Raw genomic sequence first — 13,498 nt, 5'->3', positions numbered from 1 at the left:
AATGACGATTTGGGAAGATTAAGTAACCGTTATTTTTATTTTCAGATATCTGATAAACTACACTACTCCCAACATAGGATATCGGTAATAGTTGAAAGATCACAATTGTAACCAAAAAGAGGTGCTGTATTAATTATTACCCGGAACCACTTTTCACACTATCAGGTTTGTAGAGTTGAAATTGTGATGCATTATTATTTTCCAAAAACTTTCCGTTGATGAATGTATCTCCACGGATTCTGTGAACAAAATAATATAAATATTACTACGTCATGCATGGACGCATACTATGAGCAACTAGACTCCCTCACTCCCAATCGTCTATAAAAGGTCGTCAAAAATTTCCGAGCGGCGTTGTATATACGTATACATTAACTTGTACAGATAACATTCATTCAAATTAACACCTTATTTCGTGACACTAATGTTCAAGGTCTATTGTATACGCTCAGTAAAAGTAGTAACACTACATTACGCGCGAGACGGACGCAAACACGAGCCAAGAACATTTATATATAATTAGTTCGCAAAATGACTAAAAACGTCAAGTTAGATTTTGTTAATTTAAAGAGGCACTTACCTACGACACTCCATCCTGTTTAAGTTTGGATATGCTGTTATTTGGACAGTTTTTCACTGAACACTTTGTAATTGCGTGTCGTTGTATTCAAAGCGCAGTCGAAACACAATTGAACGAAAACTTTTGTCTCAAAACCTTTTGTTTTTTCTTTCAGACAATTATTGAGCGCGGTTGTGAGTCTAATTATTTATTATATCTGAATGACGTTATGCAAAATTAAAAGATCTTTATTACGTAATGGGTAAGGTTGGGAAAAAAGTTTAACATTTAATTACAGTACATAAACATTTCAACTACGCGTTCCTCGCGTGTTTCCTGTCCGTGTATGCATGTCTAGTTAAGCATATGCAAAGGTAGTTAAAACTAACTCTATGAGAAATGTGTGAAAAGTCACGCATCGATCATAAATCTTGGTATGTCTTGTTCAACTCTCGGGTTGTGTAAAAGTAACATAACACAAAAGATGTTTGGATTTGAAAGAGCGACATGTCAAGTCAATTTCCTAATATGCTATTATTAGGGTTGAGCATGTTATCAAGTAGACCCTGTAGATGGAGCCACAACCTGAGAGTTGAGATAGACATACTAATGTGGCTTCTGTGGAAGATACACCACAATTTGGCCAATGTCACGGTGCAGAATTATTACCCAGTGCAACATTTGACATTGGTTGAATTTCGGTGTTGTCTAAAGCTGATAAAATCTACTTCTAATACCGTATAATGGCAATAGTTTTTTTAGAATAAAAACAAAGCGAAATCTTAAGAATTTATGATAAGAAACAATATACACGTATGTACATAATTATTACCCAGCGCCTCTATTGACATTGAATGATTTTTGCTGTTGAAATTGCGTTGCTGTATTGCTTTCCGGTCCTCTTGTGTTATTAAAAGTGCTTCCAAAGTTTCTGTAAACAAAGTTGATGTTGTTAATGTGCGTGTGGCAAAACCAAAATAAAAATAAAGAAGTATCTGGTCACGTCAAAAATGTTTTCTTTCATTACACAATATATTATACGTGATATAATAATATACTCCGCCTAGTATTCTCTTCCAACGATGGCTTAAGACTACGTCACGATAAATGTTACCATTGATTGCCCTTTTCAGTAAATTTAGGTACCTACTCATTGAGTTAGTGAAAATAAAATACGAACTAGCTTAGCTAATTAGTACCTAGAGTGATTTATCTATTAAGATATAAATTAATTTATTGTATTATTAGTTCATAATGTCTTTATTAAGGTAAAAAACACGTTATGCTCGGGTAAATCAATGACATACAGTGGCAAGACATGGCATTGACAAGTGTCACACAGACATTAAATCGCTATTGTCGTATCAGTACACCTATAGCATTGTTCCCTAGTTTTCTTAGCTAAACTTAGGATTAGCGAAAATTCCCTTTGTGAATGTGGCCTAGACGAGGGTAACGTGGATCATCCGTTCTTCAATTGTCCCTTAATGCCACCTCCTTTGAACAATTTTATACCTGCTGAAGTTTGAACCCGTGGGAGGCTCCTTTGCACAGGATGCCGGCTAGATTATGGGTACCACAACGGCGCCTATTTCTGCCGTGAAGTAGTAATGTGTAAGCATTACTGTGTTTCGGTCTGAAGGGCGCCGTAGCTAGTGAAATTACTGGGCAAATGAGACTTAACATCTTGTCTCAAGGTGACGAGCGCAATTGTAGTGCCGCTCAGAATTTTTGGGGGTTTCAAGAATCCTGAGCGGCACTGCATTGTAATGGGCAGGGCGTATCAATTACCATCAGCTGAACGTCCTGCTCGTCTTGTCTCTTATTTTCATAAAAAAAAAAGTTTACTTATTTATTTATTCATAAAGCCTTACCAACTAAATACAATTTATTAACTTATGCACTGAGAATTAAATAAATATAATAAAATAGTTTAAATGTACTTAAATTAAGGGTAGGCACAACATTACTATACGAAATACATGGATATTTTAATATCTAAAATCTATAAATTTTGGAGAGCAATACAATTTTTTTTTTTTTAGAAAATTTGAAAAGAAGATATCAATGTTTTCATCTATATTAAAAATACTTTTATACAATTGTAACATTAGCTGTAGGAGAGTTTAAGCCATAATTACTATGGTGGAATTTAATGTGCATTGGAGAAAAAGTAGTAACCCGACAATTGAAGGCAGGCACATGTAAACCGATTTGTGATAAAAGCGAAGGACAGTCCATACCAGAAGGAGAAGCATTCTACGTATTCGCAGAGATCTCATTTGAAATGTATTTAATCTATTCTCATAGCTATCATTACGGCTATATTTATTTGCAAAAAAATTTAACTTTGAAAGAAACTTTTTTTTGTACAGATTCTATTCGTGATATGGGCACCAAACGGCTGAATTATATTGTAGATTAGATCTGACCACAGAGTTGAAAATTATCTTGAGTTTAAAATACTTTTAAAATCTTTCGTGTTACGGAATATTAAACCTAGCATTTTAAAACTCTTACGAACAATGTAATCTATATGTTTGTTGAATTTTAGTTCACTATCTAATATAATGCCTAAATCTTTAAAACCATTTTTTCAGCAATAAACACGTCATTTATCTTGTAACTAGTTTTAAGTTTAATATGTTTTCTAGAAAATTTTAAAAAGTTGCATTTGCCTTCGTTCAATTCCATACTATTATATTGACACCATAAGTAAATATAGTCGATATCATCTTGAAGCATTTTTGGTTCTCAAAACATTTTACCGTCCTGTATAATTTTAGGTCATCTGCGTATAGTTCATATTCTTATTTTATTAATTTTGTGATATCATTTATATATAAGAAAAATAATAAGGGGCCCAAGTGTGAGCCTTGTGGTACTCTGGATAGCTGATAAAAATCCGGAGAATAACATTAACCACAAGTGGTCGGGAAGCCAAATAAGATGTTAACCATATGAGTAATTCTTCCTATATGCCACAGATGTCCCTAAGTTTCTTTATTAATAGGAAATGGTCCACTTAATCGAATGCTTTACTGAAGTCGGTATAAATGACGTCAACTTCATTATTATTGCTCATTTCATTTATAATTCTATTAGTGAAGTTTAACAAGTTTGACGTCGTAGATCTTTTTCTTACAAAACCATGTTGTTTGTCAGATAAAAGGTGCTTAGTATGCCAAAACAAGTTATATTGAGTGATTATAACTTCAGAATTCCCCGCCCAACTTCCTTTAAATGTCTCCTCTCCCTAGTTTTCACTCCTTTTGTAAATATATTAAGAAGAATAGGATTAAGTTGTAAATATCATTAAATACTTGCAATAATTTATGTAATTATATTCGTGTATGTCCTTTTTAGTCTAACAGCGTGTATATCTGTTTCAGGTATAAAATAAGAAAATAAAACTTGTTTCAATCTTTAGCACCAATCAAATTAGAATACAAAAACTCTCTAAGCTTGGTGGTCTACTTTAACGTGACATTGGCAAACTTGTGATATACCTTCCACAGGAGCAATAGTAGGAAGAATTGAATAGAATAGCGTTGTTTCACTTGAAAATTGTTTTAATCATCGCAACTGATGACGTATTCTTAGGCCAATCACGTGACCCAACTGTCACGGGAATAGAAAACCAGGCGGAGCTTTTTACTATACCATGATAATATTATAAAAATCTATGTGTATCTTTTCTAAGTCTCAGAACAACTGGACCGATTTTGAGGAGTTTTAAGCCAATCCTCGGATTATCACAACAAGTGATCCACTAAGATTTAAACAAAAACTTTATTTATTAAAGGGTGATTTTTTAAGCATAGTTTCTTTTTAAATCGAATAAAACTCTCAATTTGCATCATAAATTCAAAATTTTTATTGAAATCGATAAATTGGCCTTTACCATATTTTAAGTTTTAAAGATAACTTCATGTAAATGTTGTCCGTGGCTCCGTTTCAAATGGACCATTCGGAAGATCCAATTTTGCGTCACTATTTTTATTTATTAATGTTATGTTATCCTGTAAGGCTTCAATCGTGTTCGGCTTGTCCACATAGACTAACGACTTTACATAACCCCACAAGTAATATAATAATCAAGAGGCGTTAAATCGCATGATCTTGGCAGCCAACTCACAGGGCCATTTCGAGAGATAAGCTGCTCACCAAATTCATCCTTCAACATGTGTATTGTCTCACGAGCTGTGAGGCATGTGGCACCATCTTTTTGAAACCACATGTCAACCAAGTTCAACTCAGCCAACTGGGGCAAAAAAGAGTCGCGTATCATGGCTCGATATCGTTCGCCGTTGACCGTAATGTTTCTTCCACGGTCGTCTTTGAAGAAAAATGGATCAATGATACCACCAGCCCATAAACCACACCATCGGTAATTCTTGTATGGCATGTGGCTGTTCATCACTCCAGATGCGACAGTTTTGCTTATTTACGTATCCGTTGAGCCAGAAATGAGCCTCATCACTGAACACGATTTTTCGATAAAACATTCACCAGAAATTGACGTTGTGGTAGTAGGCCATTCGGCTTCAATTCTTGCAGAAGTTTATTTTTATAGGCTTTCAAACCCATAATGTCCAACAAAGTAAATTTGGTGATAACAGCACTAATTGTTGATTCAACAGGTCGATTATGACGAATATAATATGGTCATAACAAACGATGCACATTTTTCACAGAGCACGAATTTTGAAAAAAAATTTCAACAATTTGCAGTCTTGCCAAGATAAAATGGCGGAGTTTACTGAAAACTTTTCACTTTGACAGATGACGTTTGGGAGCCATTACCAACCAGTTTTGCCAACCTAAAAAACTTAACTCTTACAAAATCACCCGTTACAAAAGAGATTTCCACCTATGTATTGACTCATCACAATATCTCTGGAACTATAAGGCTTAGAGGCTTGAAATTTGGTAGAAATATTCCTATCGCCAACTAGAGGTCAGCTATGAACACATTTTATAGAGAGCCACCTCCATCCGCTCATGACAAGTAACCTAGTATTTTGTAAGATTTATTATTATTATTATATTAAAATAAATTTCGGAGAATCATATCCTTCAAAAACTTCAAAACTATAGAAAATTTAAATACTTTTTTAAATGCCACCTTTATTTTCTGTATTTCTCATTTGATGGTATGATCAAAAATAAAACAAAATGTTAAGAATTTATAATTAGGAACAAATTACATATGTTATGCAGAGTTATTACCCAGAGCCTGTATGAAGATTGCTTGATTTTTGTTGTTGAAATTGCGATACTATATTGCTTTCCGGCCCTCTTTTGTTGAAAGTGTTACCAAAATGTCTGTAAACAAAACTCCATATTATTATGTGTTTGACCAAACCAAAAATTATATTAAAAAAATATGGTATAGTGCAAAACTTTAACTTTAATATAGACTTTTGACAACAAAGTGAACAGACGCAAATTATTTACAATACCATCATTATAAATATCGATAGGTATTTAAAAACAATTTTTTTTTTATGAGAAATAGTGCCGTTACAATGTTTCTATTTCAAGTCATTTCATTTAAACAATGTATGTAGTTCCAATCCGAATTCTTGAAAAACCCAAAATTATTCCAAGACTTTGCACAGACTTTCATGTAAAACTTAGCTCAGTTTCAGCTTAGCTTAAGGAAGGTGTGGTTTGGCGCTTAGAGTGCTCGCAGATTTGCATGATGCACAAAAGATGTAGAGACCACTTGTTGACTAAACCTAAAAATCTGTTAATGCTCTCTGTGTCCAATATAATAACATCCTCATGATAATGTTGGGACTACCTCGGTATTGTAGCGCGTCCGGTATGTTTGTGGAGAACCGTGTCGATGGTTTCTCCTCAATCATACGGAAAGGATTCGCCTCAGTCAAAAATAGGTTGGAGAGGAGTCCCAATATTATTTTGAAGGTAATAGCCGACAGGCAGGACAGCACATTCAAAGTTTATTATTTATATCATCTAATATAGAATAACTTTGTTACTAACATCTATATGTAATTTATTATTGAATTTTCTAACATAGGTTAACTGTTTCACTAACATTTATGTATGCACGTATTGTTGTCTAAAATAAATAATAATAATGTTTGATTTTGTGACAGATGAAATTATGCTGAGCTTAAGCAAAGACAGCCTAATCCAAAAGTCAAGTTTGCATTTTACCACACTCTGCAAAGTTTTACGTAAGTAAGGCCTGTAACCAAATAGTACAGCATTATTACCTGTAGCCACTATTGGCTTTATGTGGTTTTTGGTGTTGAAATTGTGATGAATTACTACTTTCAAATCCGCTTGAATTGTTGGAAGGTTTTCCAAAGTTTCTGTGAACAAAATTGATAAGTAATATAATGATGTGATGACAAAACCAAAATAAATTTTAAGGTTGTTGTATGTGTTAATACCACAGCATAAGCTTGAAAGTCAAATGGCAAAGTTTTAGGTAGTAAAAAGATCTACAACTTATGTTTTTACTATTTTCTCATAACTTCAAAATGAATGAATGAATGAATATATATAATTTATAATATCCAAATGAACCACATCAATGTAGATATGGCGTTCAGGTAGATGCTCTTGAGTGTCACGGGTTATCCTGTCTAAAGTTGGCAGGTCACGCAAACATTAATGAAGTCATTGGCAGGGTATATTCCACTCTTAATTTACCAGCTGTTTTAGAGCCAAATGGCAATATTACCCGCCACGATGGCTAGCGTCCTGATGGAATGACGCTGGTGGCTTGGGCACGGGGAAAGGCGCTGGTGCCTCCTTCTCATGTCCAAGTTACGTCAGTTGGTGCTGGGGCTGCTGCTTTAACTGCCGACCACAGCAAACATCGCAAATATGTCGGTCTCAGTGAGTTGTCTCATACATCTTTGTGCCGTTTGGTGTTGAGACACTTCTCCCATGGGGCCCCGAGGCGAGGAGAATGTACAAAGTACTAAGCGCCTGACTAAGGCTACTGGAAACTCAAGTGCTGGCAGCTTTTTCGGTCAACGGCCTAGCTATTCAACATGGAAATCCTGTCAGTAATCTTGTTATGCTTCTTGTAATGACAGTTTCAATTTTATGTAGTCATAGTATTGTAAATATAGTTAGAGGATTTGTTTTGTTTGAATAAATACAATTACTTCAAAAATGTATGTGAAAAGTTCAAACAACTAAGCTTTTAGTTTTTTATTTTTATCTATGGCAAAATAAATTTTCCTTTTCACTAAACTTGGTGAAAAGTTACCTTTTTATATCCCAAATACACTCTAATTTATTTGAATTGAAATATTTATTTTTTAAACCTTATTTTGACTCTAATATTGAAAAAGAACCCTTACTTTTAAATAGAAAATTAATCCATCAAAATATCAGCTTTATTCACAAAGTTGGTGTACTTTCTGTTTGTTGAAATCTCTACTTTCCAATGGTGTAAGAAAAAAATATTACATTACAATGGTAAAAGTCCAGAAGATTTGAGACCATCAAAAGGCATTTCATATAGAATTCAAACCTGTTCTTTCATACCAGCAAAAATATGGATCGAGTTGACAACAAAATATGGAAAAGTTGACAACATACACTATTTGCCATGCACACCAATGTTTGTTCACAAACATGTGACATCACGAGATTGACATGACACCATATTGTTGGAGCAAGCTTTTTGACAACATAATTATTTGGTGTATCTTGAAACAATATATATTTGATTTAATAATTAATTAAACAAAAATAAATATTTTAAGAGGGTTCTTAAACACTATTTAATAGTATGAGAAGGTTTTCAGAAACTAGTCACATAGCCTATTGAAGATATCACAATTTGTACTGCAAATGAGAATGTGAATTTTAGTGATGTAATTGCATCAATAGTTTGAAATAGTGATTGGTACATAGGTAGTTAAGTATGTGCAGGCAACTTTCTGCAACTTGATGTCTATTGTTTTGGTGAAAAGAGTGCTAGATCCAAGGCTTTTGAACCAGTATTTTTTGAGCCAATCACACTGGCATTGTGTGTTAGTGAACTTGCACAACCTTTAAATTCACTGAAAGAGTTCAAGGAGTTCAATAGTCTCTAAATTCTCAGATAAGAGGCATCAACCCAGCCTTTACGTCACTGACCCTCTCAAGATGAGTAGTGTTGACCAATTGAGGACAAGTACAGTATGATAATGTTAGGCTATAATCACCACTTTGAACGGGAAACACTATGGAATAAATTATAGGTATTTAACATAATATGTAACAATTATTATTTACCTGTATTTTTCACGAGTGGTAATAGGATAATATTGTCGGTGTTCGACAATCATACTGTTCTGTCGATAAAAGGATGGGTGTCCCCTAGAGTGTCCAGATCCATAAGCATCATATCCGAAACCAAAGGAATTAATGCCCGAGTTGTAATTATCATGAAAGTTGTAATCTTGCATCGCATAGTTTTGATCACCGCCAATGGAGGCTGGAAATGGTTTTATATTAGGCTCTCGGTTCCTCTTCCTTTTGTTATGCATTTTAATGAGTAGGTATCACTCAGTCTGAGAATACTATTCAGGACAAACTCTAATCGTTATCACTAATCAGGTATCAACTAAGAAGTAAGCACATTATCACTTTAACTCTAGATGAAGTCCATTTGAATAAAAAAAACCCAATTTTTTTCTTCTAAGTTCTGTCATCTGTGAAGCGTAAATACTAAATTAATATGATTTAGGGACGGCGATGTGAAATAGATTCATCGAAGTATCAATTCCGCGGACCAAATAAATCGTTTTTTAAATCGATACTAACTGAATCGATTCAGTGAATAGATATTTAGAGACTCAGCGTTTGGCGATTGAATAAAACAACTGCTTGACTGTGAGGAATATGTGGAAGATGATATATTTTACTTTCTTTTTTTTTTGCGCCCAAACAAGGGAAAGGGCTACCTTCCGCGATAACGACGGAATGGAGGTGGTGAATGCTCATGCATACCAACGCAGCCTAAGTCTGCGTTGGTTATGTGGGACTCACGTGAAAACCCACTGAACACCACCTGCAGTTGGCTTTGGGCAGGTGCCCTCTAAGCCTACATCGAAGGCGACCTTCTCTTGGGGAGGGAGAGGCGCAAGCGGCACTCCCTAATGAGTTTCCGCTGGGATATAGCACAGAAGGTGCTATCTAATTGGGACAGTTTGTTAGCGAAGAGAGAGAGTTGGACTGCATTACTAGGGATGGGAATATCGTTGGTATACGATATGTATAGAAGTGGTGAGAGCACTGAGCCCTGTGGTACCCCAGCCGTGAGCAAGCGAGGAGAGGAGAGGACACCTTCGTGTCTGAAACGAAAGGTACGATTGTGAAGATAAGAAGCCACTATGCGGACTAATTGGGATGGGAGGCCTAGAGCGTGGAGTTTATATATTAGGCCTAGACTTTGTCAAAAGCCTTGGCGACGTCGAAGAAGACAGCGATTGTCTTCTTACGTTTGGGATAGAACCCGCTGTAGATGAACTCTACAATGCGGTGGACTTGTTGTGGACAAGAGTGTTTAGCACGAAAAAGATGGATTTAACCTCCTCTACAGTAGTTCGAATGGGATCGTCAGTGAGAGGCATTGAGTTCAGACGACTGACCTCATTCTCCACCGACGCTACGTGGAGGGGTTCAAAAGAAGAAGTGCTGGGTGAGCATTGTAAAGCAATGCTTCCAGCAAAACACTCCGCTTTATCCCTGTCCTCGAAAGCTGTACTGCCGTCAGGGCGTATTAAAGGCGGAGTGTGAAATATTGCGTCAGTACGAAGGGCTTTCGCCACTTTGTAATACGCCTGGTGTGAGGGGGAAATGTTCTCCATGAGTGAATCCCAATTAGAACTCCTCAATTCGGAGACACGTAACCTAACTTAGCGCTGGAGGAAGTAAGCGCGTGACCTATAGTTGGGCGTTAGAAACTTGGCAGCTCTTCTGTGAGCTGCATTCTTGGCTCTAATGAGGTTCATGACGCCAAGCGGGAGTTCATGGTTGTTAACCTTAACCACCCGCTCGTTGTCATGGAGAGCGGACTGCACTGTTTGCTTTTACCGTGATGTCAATCTTATCCGTACTATCGAAATAGTTGGACGAGATTGCATACGTTGAATTGGGGGCATCAAACGTTGAGGCAAGAGATTCCCTGTAACCTTCCCACTTGGTGAGGGTTTTAGGGTGAGTGGTAGGGGTGGGGGCATGAGGCCCGAGCTTGAGGAAGACTGGACGATGGTCAGAGCCCAGGTCATCGAGTGGTTCAATCGTCCTTGACCAAGGTGAAGTCTAAAATATCGGGAGAGTGTCCTATGTTATCCGGGTAGTGTGTTGGAGAGATGGGACCTAGGACGTCTAAGTACATAGACCTAACTAGACGGCGGAGCTTGATGCCATTCCCGTTTGTGGATAGGCACTTCCAGTCAGTGTGTTTGGAGTTGAAATCTCCAACCAAGATGACCGAGTCACCTAGTGAGAGAAGAGTCTCAACATCGCTCTGGAGAGGTATCTTGTGAGTAGGGAGGTAGATTGAGGCTATGATCAGAGACGGATGTCCTGACATGCCCAACTGGCAAATGGTTGCTTCCATGTTGGTAAGCGCTGGAGTAGTGATATGCGAGCAATGAAGGGATCTCTTGTAGTAAATGGCTGGGCCGATAGTAGGAAGTTATCGATAAGCCCTTAGAAGCGTCGGGTTTAAGGAATGTTTCTTGGATAAGCAATAGGTCGATGTCCTTATTGCGAACAAATTCCTTAATCTCTGGGAGGTTGGTGCGCAGGCCGCACGTATTGAATGAGACAAGTGATACGCCCTGAGGCTTCACTCGACCCGTGTTCTGTGATGAAGCGTTACGCGTTTGGGACATTAATACATACAGTTCACCAAGTCTTGGTGCTCTATCATCGCAATAAGGCGCTCGTGTGGAGACCTAGCTGCGTTGTACTTATTAGCTAGAATGTTGAATTCTCTAATGTCGAATTCTCCATTCGTCAAGAAACTCAGGGGGTTATGCACTCCTGAGTCTGGTTGAGGAGGTGTTGCCCACCTGCAGCCACTCAGGGTGACTTGCACGGGGCGGGAGTTGACATTAGATGTCTGGGAGACCGGGGCTGCTTGTCTCCAAGAAGTGGAGAGTAAAGGCCCGGTTGTCCTGTTCCTCAGTTGAGGAAATTTTGCGCCAGTGGCCGGAGGTGGCCCTGGTTTTGAAGACTGCAGTCTTCGTTATTGAGGGACGAGGGGCGTGGGGGCATCCGCGGTAGTTCGCGGGATGTCCTTCTTGCCCACAAAGGACGCAAGCGGGAGGAGTCTCCGCATCGCGGGTGCGTTTGCACTCCTTGGTGGTGTGAGGCTCTAGGCACTTGACGCACCTAGGCGGGGCTGAGCAGTTAGCCGCTGCGTGGCCATAAAGCTGGCAGCGATGGCACTGACCTGGGAAGCCCCGCTTGTGTGGAGCTTCCACCCTGATGTTTGAGAGCCCACATACGGTGAGCTCTCTTTTGAAAATATCCCTCGACTCGGGAACATTAGTTAGAATGACCAGTACCAAAGGGTATTTCCTGCCGGATCCGCTGTACATTTTGTGTACAGCCTCGGCCTTGTACCCTTGACTGGTCAGGTCCTCCAGTATGACCTCGCTGCTCGCTCATCCAGGAGCGCATAAGTATGATATGCGACACTCTTGTGAGTGAGGAGGCGAGTGAGGACTCGGAAGTCCTCCGTAGTCGGGACGACTACGCGGATAGCTTCACCCGTGTTGGTAGCACGGGTGTATTGCACCTTTTTGTCGGCGCAGAGTTGTGCGACATAAGTCCACTTCGCCTTATCTCGGATGAAGATAGGCGGTGGGGGCTTATCGCTGGGAGGATAGGCGTGCAGCGTGTGGCTGGTTTCATTGATGAGGTGACAGACCCCGGGGGCAAACTTATGTCGAGGGACATTAGAGGGACTGGGGCTGAGGCGGAGAGTACGTTCTCCGTGGAGGTGGCTGAGCGCTTGGACTGGCGCTTCTTCCTGGATTAAACCAGTTGGAATGGTTCACCAGAGGGACTACGGAAGGTGTTGACGATGGAGCCGGTAACAGTTACGTTGTCTGAGTCCTCAGAGGAGGACTGCACTGGCCGTTTTTGGCCGCGGGAGGCGGAGTCGGAGATTTCCATGTCCTCGGGAGTAGCGATGTGAGCGGAGGGCTCATCGGGGGACGCGGGGGAGTCAGCGAGGGGCCGACTTGGGGTGTTGCACGTGGAGGTGAGAACAGCGAGATGTGACGCCTCGAGTTGGACGTTAGCGGCTTTAATCAAAGCCACAAGCTGGGCTAATAGCGTGTTGATAGGATCCGCTGATGGAGCCATGCTGAGGGAGCCTCCCCGCCGAGGGCAGGGAGCAACGGGGGTCGGAAGTGACGCGGCTATCCCTAATGGTTATAGCCGCGAACCGTCATCCTTGGGAAAGCCCAAGTGCAATGGGATCGGGTCGTCCGGTTTCTCTCAGGTCAGGAGGCCTGAGAAACGCACCGGGTCAACGTTAGCCGAGTTAGTTGTCACCGTTAGGTATCCTTTAGCTCAACCGCGATGACACGCAACTCACTTATTACAATAAAAATTGCTGTAAACAAGCTGCGGGCCGGAACGAATTCGACGTAACCAGTCGAACTTGGCGTAGAATGACTTGTACCACACGTAGCGGAGCTGCGTAGCGTAGCACTGGGCGTAGCTTGGCGGCGTAGCGGGGCGTGAGCACAGGCGCGTGTAGTAGTCTGCTCAGCGCGGGGCCCAGACAAGAATGCATGAACGATATATTTTACTTCAGTTATATGATATATATACAAAATCCTTAAAACTAGTTAACCAATTACAATTGTTACTTAAAAAATATTTACAAGTTTAGAAAATACACACCAATACTTAAGCTTACATTTTGACCAA

General features: G+C 39.3%; 1 protein-coding gene across 4 annotated transcripts in view; it reads right to left on the bottom strand.

The window, feature by feature from the left end:
- The window catches only part of LOC126975047 (uncharacterized), a 37,840-nt gene extending 28,401 nt beyond the window's left edge, over positions 1–9,439 (bottom strand). For 2 of the 4 annotated variants that reach the window (XM_050822835.1, XM_050822838.1), the window contains exons 1-5: positions 8,834–9,306; positions 6,808–6,906; positions 5,792–5,887; positions 1,392–1,490; positions 141–239 (exon numbers count right to left, since the gene is read on the bottom strand). In XM_050822835.1, coding sequence (XP_050678792.1) covers positions 141–239; positions 1,392–1,490; positions 5,792–5,887; positions 6,808–6,906; positions 8,834–9,087 — 647 coding nt within the window. In that variant the 5' untranslated portion in view covers positions 9,088–9,306. Of the gene's footprint in view, positions 1–140; positions 240–1,391; positions 1,491–5,791; positions 5,888–6,807; positions 6,907–8,833; positions 9,307–9,364 lie in introns of those variants that run through there. The other 2 variants (XM_050822836.1, XM_050822837.1) reach the window with 2 other exon arrangements.
- Between the last annotated feature and the right edge of the window lie 4,059 nt (positions 9,440–13,498).

Source organism: Leptidea sinapis, chromosome 34 (genome assembly GCF_905404315.1).
Source record: "Leptidea sinapis chromosome 34, ilLepSina1.1, whole genome shotgun sequence".
Taxonomy (NCBI): Eukaryota; Metazoa; Arthropoda; class Insecta; order Lepidoptera; family Pieridae; genus Leptidea; species Leptidea sinapis.
This window is presented reverse-complemented; position numbering and strand designations above follow the sequence as displayed.